Source organism: Nothoprocta perdicaria, unplaced genomic scaffold, assembly GCF_003342845.1.
Source record: "Nothoprocta perdicaria isolate Ctin4 unplaced genomic scaffold, notPer1 scaffold_2, whole genome shotgun sequence".
NCBI lineage: Eukaryota > Metazoa > Chordata > Aves > Tinamiformes > Tinamidae > Nothoprocta > Nothoprocta perdicaria.
The window spans coordinates 10,963-18,102 of NW_020455204.1; the positions used below are offsets into that span (position 1 = coordinate 10,963).

General features: G+C 53.3%; 1 protein-coding gene across 1 annotated transcript in view; it reads left to right on the forward strand.

Moving 5' to 3' along the window:
• Window positions 1-1,769: 1,769 nt before the first annotated feature.
• The window catches only part of TBX3 (T-box 3), a 20,154-nt gene continuing 14,783 nt past the window's right edge, over window positions 1,770-7,140 (forward strand). The window contains exons 1-3 of the mRNA XM_026037744.1: window positions 1,770-2,254; window positions 4,155-4,422; window positions 5,694-5,840. Of these exons, the coding sequence (XP_025893529.1) occupies window positions 1,860-2,254; window positions 4,155-4,422; window positions 5,694-5,840 (810 nt within the window). The 5' untranslated portion in view covers window positions 1,770-1,859. The remainder of the gene's footprint in view (window positions 2,255-4,154; window positions 4,423-5,693; window positions 5,841-7,140) is intronic.

Genomic DNA, 7,140 nt, shown 5'->3' on the forward strand with positions numbered 1-7,140 from the left:
CCAGCCCTGCCGGGGAGCCGGGGCTGCCACCAGCGAGGCCGCGAGGCCGGTCCCCGTTTAAAGAAAGCAACTTTCCCGGGGCAGGGGGGGCGGGGAGAAGGAGCCGAGGCGGGGGTGGCACCGGCACTCTGTGCGGAGCAACGACCGGAGGCGGCGGGGATGGGCGGGCGGCGGGGTCCGGGCTTAGCAGGGGGAGGGGGGCTTACGCATGGCCACCTCTATGAACGGGGAAAGAGGGGGCTGCTGGCAAGGGAGGGGGGTACAAAGAAGGGGGGCAGAGCTAGGATACCCCCACACACACCCGTGCCCGCCGCCCCGCGCGGGAGCCCCCCCCCCCCCGTGTCCGCGCGGCCGCCTCCCCCGTGTCCGCGCTCCTACCGCGGGAGCCGCCGCTGCGCTGAGAGCCGCGCAGCCAACGAGGCCGGAGCGGGAGGGGGGGACGAGAGGGCCCCGTCCCCCCCCGCTCGAGGTGGCCGCCCGTCCCGCCCGCTCCCTCCCCTCTGATCATGTTGACATATTCACACGGCACCGCGCGCGAGGGATGCTGCGCTGCAGCGTTACAGTTTCCGACACCTTCTTTTTATAACTCGGCTCTGTCCCCCTTCCACTCGACCTGTCAAAACCACGCCTATGGAGCCACACAATTGGTCCGAAAGCGTCAAAGAGCCAATCAAGGAGGCTGCAGCTCCCCTGCAACCCACAACACAGCCCTACAATCCGGTGCACGCAGGGCAGAGGCTCACAGGGATCCTCCGAGCTCGCAGGCTCTTGCTCTCCCTCTTTCTTTTTCTCTCTTTCCCTCTTTCTTCTTCCTCCCTCCCCCTCCCCTTTTCTCTCTTTCCCTTCTTTCTCCCTCTTCTCCTTTCGCTGCTGCTGCCTTGCTGGAAAACGGAGGCGAGAGGCTGATTCTTGCTTTATTTTTTTTAAGGCAGAGTGAGAGAGAGAGGGGAGGAAAAAAAAAAAGGAGGAGGAGAGTGCAAGGAAGAAGCGCTCCCGATGGCAATCAGGGCACCCTGACCCGCAGCTGCCCGCAGAGGGGGAAGGCGAGGCGGAAACGCGATTTCCCTGCAAGTTTCAGCTGCCGCCGCTGCCCGGAGCCTTCGGAGGAGCCTCTCTCGATCGGCCCGGGCCGGGGGGACTGGGCTTGAGCGGCTCCTCTCGCCTCTGCCTCCCCTCCCGGGCTCGGCTCTGCCCGCACGGCAGGAAGGTGGAGGGCGGCGGGGGCGGCGGGGGCCGACACAGCCGCCCCGCAAGAAAAACCCGCCGCGAGCCGCCACCCTCCGCGTCCCAGGAAGAGCGGGGGGCTTGAGAGCCCGGCAAGGAGGAAGAAGAGGAAAAAAAAAAAAAAAAGGACCTCGCTTGGCTCAGCCCCTGTGCGGCGCCGGGAGACACCGCCGAGCTTTGGATTTTTGTGTGTGGGGTTTTTTTTTCCACCTTCTTTTCTTTTCCGGCATTTCTTTCCAATCTCGAGGACTTCTATACGGGGAGAGGAAAAAAAATCAAAAAGACTCACAGAAAGACAGAACAACAAGGACAAACAAACAACAACAGCAAAAAAGAGCAAGACTGAGAATGAACAATTCTAAGCAGCTGCGCCGAGGGCTGGGGATGTGCCCCGGCTTGGGACGGTGCGAGCTCTAGGTCTGCCACCCCCCATACACTAGAGCTCGTGGCCCCCTCCACCACTTTTTTTTTTTCATTTTTGAGGGGGGACTCCTTTGTGCTCTCTCCTATTTTTTCTTTCTTTTTTTTTTTTTTTTTTTTTTTTTTTTCCTTCCCTCCCCTCCCTTCTTGGCGATGTGCTGTTAGAATCCTCTCCAGGACTACCCCCGAAGTAGGAAGCCCGAGGCGTGGAGTGAATGAATATCCCGATGAGAGATCCAGTGATCCCTGGGACAAGCATGGCTTATCACCCCTTCTTACCTCACCGGGCCCCGGACTTTGCCATGAGCGCCGTGCTGGGCCACCAACCCCCCTTCTTCCCAGCCCTGGCTTTGCCTCCCAACGGGGCTGCTGCCCTTTCCCTGCCCGGGGCTCTGGCTAAGCCCATCATGGATCAGTTAGTGGGGGCCGCAGAGACCGGTATCCCCTTTTCTTCCCTGGGCCACCAGGCAGCAGCTCATCTGAGGCCTTTAAAAACTCTGGAGCCCGAAGAAGAGGTGGAAGATGACCCGAAAGTGCATCTGGAAGCCAAAGAACTTTGGGAGCAATTCCATAAAAGAGGCACGGAGATGGTGATTACCAAATCAGGAAGGTAGGTCTGGGTTTCATGCCTTTTTCTCTCCCGCTCCTTGCCTTTCCCCTCCCCAAGTCCCTGCATCCTAACAGTCTGCTCCAAAGGAAGGCGGTTTTGCCAGGGACTTCCTCCATAAAACTTGTTTCATCTGGAATTATGCAAAGTTTCAGATAGCTGAAGATCCGGGTGTGCATCGGGCACCACATTCCCGGGAAAGACTAAACTCCTGAGCCGCGCATGGTCTCAGCTCAGGACACATGTGGAGAGGGCGCGAGGGGCCGTTCATGGTTCAGTAGCTTTAATACTTTCTGGAGAGCGCTAGGAGCAGACAGAAAATAATTTGGAGTTGCAAATGGAGCTGACCTGATTGCAACCTCACCGCATGGAGTTTTGCTTCCTGAAGGGGAAGAGGAAAGAGGGAAAAAAAAGAGAAAAACACAAAGAAGAAATATTTATAGAGGCGTATCTGTGCTGGTGAAGTAGGAGCTGGAGGAGGGCGAGATGTATTCACTTTATCAGCTGCTTCACTCGCGGCTCTGCTGCTGCGCGCTAGGCATGCATTTGTGCTGACTAACTGCATTTGGAAATGCATGCAAAAATTTGATAGAAAAGATAGCTCGGTGCTATACACATGGCGTAGCGCCTGCCTGTAATTCGGGGGGAGATTTTGCAGCCTTTCTCTCTCCTCCCCACCAGAAAAACGCGGCGTGTTTATACCCCTCTGCATGTATTTATATAACCGCCCCGTGAGAATGAATGAGTCTCCACGGTGTCCACGCTGCAATTCTGCATTTTAGGGGTTGCCCCTTTCGAAATTTCCCTTCGCTGCTAGTGCATCCGCGCTCCCAGTGACATGAAGCCAACCAAATCTTTGCACTTGGGTGTTTTTATAAAACACTGTCTTTCAAACACACCAAATCACGCGTGGGATTTGCCTGGAGAATTACCCGGGCCAGGCGCTCCTCAGGCTCCAGCCTTTCCTCCTTGTCCTGCTCCATTGCAGGGCACAGGCTCAGCAATAACCCGGGAGCAGGAAGGGCCAAAGCCTCTCACCCTTTTCACCTTTTTTTCCCCACTTTTATTTTTTATTTTCTTACTATAATTTTTCCCCCCTCTCTGCTAATTGTGGGCCAAAGTTTTGCGCAAACGCCTCGCCCGAGCACAAGGAGCCTTTACGCGCTGCAAAGTCATGTGTTTCCTTTTAAGTTGCGATTGCTGAATGCCAACCACTCGATATAATAAACAGCAAATTTGTGGTATCCTGTTGCAGTTTCGAGCTGGACTTGGGAGCAGGGCGGGATGCGGTTTTCAGGGAGCCCGGTGCACAAATACACATCGCAGCCCGGGACTCTGGAGCTCGGCGAAAGTCGCCCTCTCACCCTCCCCTACTCCATGTGGATGAAGAGGTTTAGAGAAAAGCAGAATATTTCTGTGTCGCAGCCCTGGCTGTCCGTGCCGCTTTGTTTAGTGGGGAGATGAGAGAAAAAAAAATAAAAAAAGAAAAGGAGGAAAAAAAAAAAAGAAAAGAAATAATGAGCACTCTTGGTGACCTAAATGAGGCTTTTCTGCTTAGGAATGGAATAGGGTTAGGTGCGTACTGATTTATAGGGAATACAGACCTCTCGCTGCTCCGTGTTGCCCCCGGGACAATTTTCTCTTTACTCTTAAATGTTTGGGGGAAAAATAGAAAGAAGAAGGGGGCGGGGGGGAAACTTCTTCGCTGGGCGCAGGAGGGGATCTTTTTTTTTGGGTTGTTGTTGGAGGAGGGGGGAAGTTTTGTGCTTCTGAGGACCGAAGAGATCACCGGGTAGACGCGGCCGCGAGAAGCAAGGACCGACCTACACCATAATTATTTTTGTTCCCCTTCTTGTCTTTTTCTCTCTTCCCCTCGCTCCCCCTCTCTCTCTTTTCCCCATAGGAGAATGTTTCCTCCATTTAAAGTGAGATGCACTGGACTGGATAAAAAGGCCAAGTACATTTTATTGATGGATATTGTGGCGGCTGACGATTGTAGGTACAAATTCCATAATTCCCGGTGGATGGTAGCCGGCAAAGCTGACCCTGAAATGCCAAAGAGAATGTACATCCACCCGGACAGTCCGGCCACCGGCGAACAATGGATGTCCAAAGTCGTCACTTTTCACAAGCTGAAGCTCACTAACAATATCTCTGACAAGCACGGATTTGTGAGTGGCTTTTCCGCCTTCCTTTGCCCCCTTCGCTGTCCCGGGGTTTCCGCGCTCCCGGCCGAGCCCCGCGCAGGCAGCGCAGCCGGGAGCGGAGCCGCGGCCCGGGCTGGGGCTTTGGGCTCGGGAGGACGGAATACGGGGGGAACGCGGGGCGAAATATCCTCCCCGCGCGCACCAGCGACCTCCAGCAGAGGTTTATGCTCTTCCTCTAAAGTGCTTTTGCTGAAGTCAGTATCMAAAAAATCAGCTTATCCTGCAGCTTTTCCCCAGCGTGGTCCCTGCTGCTCAAATGTGACTTTAAACATAGAATTTGAGCATAGCACAACTCGGTATTTCTTAGAGCTCTGTTCATTTTGAAGAGTTTTTAATTTTTTTAGCAAAGATGATCGCACTTTTTTTTCTAAAGCGTAGGAAAATGATATGCATATATGTATATAGGGCTTAAAGGCCTAAGTATGCAAACATTTAAATATATATTTAAATCTGGATAATGTAAAGCAAGCCGGAGTGAAAATAAACAGGAACCAAAATCAGAGGTCAAGTTGCCCATTGATGTCTATCCACTCCTCTACATTTACTGGGTGTGCAGAGATAAAAACCTCCCCTAAGAGCGAAATCAAACAAACTTGCTGATAAGTGCCGGGACGATCCCGGCCGTTCCTTTCCATTCCGGGGAAAGATCCTGCCTCGGAGCCGGGGGTGGCCGGGGCCGGGGCATCTCTAATGTGCTGAAGATTGCATTTTACTGCCTGGGATTTGATTAGGCGATGCATGTTGTTTTTGTTATTGTAGTTTCTTGGTGGTTTGTTTCTTTTTTTTTTTTCCACTTTTCACAGAAGGCCTTAAGTGAGTAGGGGCGAGCAATTAGCACGAGCAGAGGCACTACTGCTGCTGTTGCAGTTCCTGTCGCCTTTTTTTTTTTTTTTTTCTTGCTAATTTACTTATTTCACGCTGAAAGCAAAATACATTTTGTCCCGAGCCCCCAAAGTTTTCCCCGCTCGATCTCCACTGGGAAGAAATGGGATATTACCCCCCAGCCGCCTTAGACATGCAGCGCGGGGAGGGCGAGCCGGAGCTGTCACCGCTTTTCGGTGGATGCTGCGAGGCGCGTGTGCTCGGAGAGCACGTTTGGCGGGGAGGAGGAGTGAGGGGAGGCCGAAGAAAGGCAGGCAAATTAGGAGAAAGTGCCGGTGGCCGCAGCGGTCGGGGCTGCTGCTCACTCTGCCTCTGTTATCTCCCTCCCTGGCCCGCGCCCCCCTCCTCCGCAGACCATTTTAAACTCCATGCACAAGTACCAGCCCCGGTTCCACATCGTGCGAGCCAACGATATCCTCAAGCTTCCCTATAGCACGTTCAGGACCTACGTTTTCCCGGAGACGGAATTCATCGCAGTGACCGCATACCAGAATGATAAGGTAAGGAGATTAAGAAAGGATTTGTTTTACGTGTTTTGGCTTTGGGGAGAGCTTTTACTTTGCATTGTTCCCTTCGAAATCACGTCGTCCGTGTTTCCCCCCTCCATTTCCTTCCCTCTTGCCCCAAAAGCGGTGCCCTCCACGCCGTGGGGGCGCTGGGACAGGAGGTGGTGCGAACCCCGTCCCGCGGCTCCAAATTAAGCGCTGGGTGCTGAGGAAAGGAGAGGCAGGGAGGAGGGTGTCCTTTCGGATTTTTTTTTTTTTTTTTTTTGGCAAGGGAGCAGGGAGGGAAGAGGGGCAGGATTGGAGCAGGGGGGACGCTTTCGGTGTGGATTTAATCTAAGGCGCATCAGGAAAAGAATCGGATCCGTGTGTCGAAAGACAGAGGGGGGAGAGCAGTGTGGTTGGAGATTTTGTAATTCTTCCTGGCCTTTGTGCTGTTTTAGCTCCTTTAACAGCAATTGGCAATAAGGCTGGAGCGCACGTCTGGTTTCTATTATTATTATATTATGATTTTTTTTTGTATCCTGCAGTGTTTTATTATTTTTTGTGGTGGAGAAATATGCTCTGATCAGAGAGGGGTATCTCGCCGGGGTTTAGCTGGAAGGTCTAAGCGAGGCAGTGTGAGAAAGTTTGTAGCGCCGCAGCAGCCGCGTTCCCATTTCGRCCGCTTTATTGTCGCTCGCTACGAAGGTGGCTCATTGGGAACCCCGGGAAACGGGTGAATTTACGATAATTAAGTCAAATGGAAGTAAGCAAAGGAGGAAAAAAAAAGACTTTCTTTTTTGTTTTTTATTTTTCTTTCGCTCTATAAATTATAACTTCGCGGGTGAGCGGAGTGCGGGACGCTGAGTGGAAAACACACCACCCCTTTGAGAGACTCTCCTGCCCCGGATGCCCCTCGGTTAAAAAATCGATAGACAAACTGAGGGGATCCAGTCGGTTTTGCCCGGCCAGTCTTCCTCTCCTCGGGGCTGATTCGCGGTCTCCCGGCAGCTGGGCATTTTTGGAGAAAACGGTGAAAAACCGCGGGTGCGGAATAGACTTGGTGGCGGGACAGGGGTGCACAGAGTCAGTCTCGGGCGCRGAGGCCGCCTCGCTGGACGGGCAGCGAGCGCTGGATCGTTCTGATTGCCATGAAATCGCGGAGCAAGCGCCTGGGGGGGGCTGCTCATAGAGCCCTCGGCGCGATCGGGAGGGCACAAGGCAAAGCCGAGGTCACCTCGATTAAAAGTCCTGGCAGTTCTTAGCAGTGTTGGTTTTATTCATTTTTATTTTACTTTTTTTTTTTTTTTTTTTT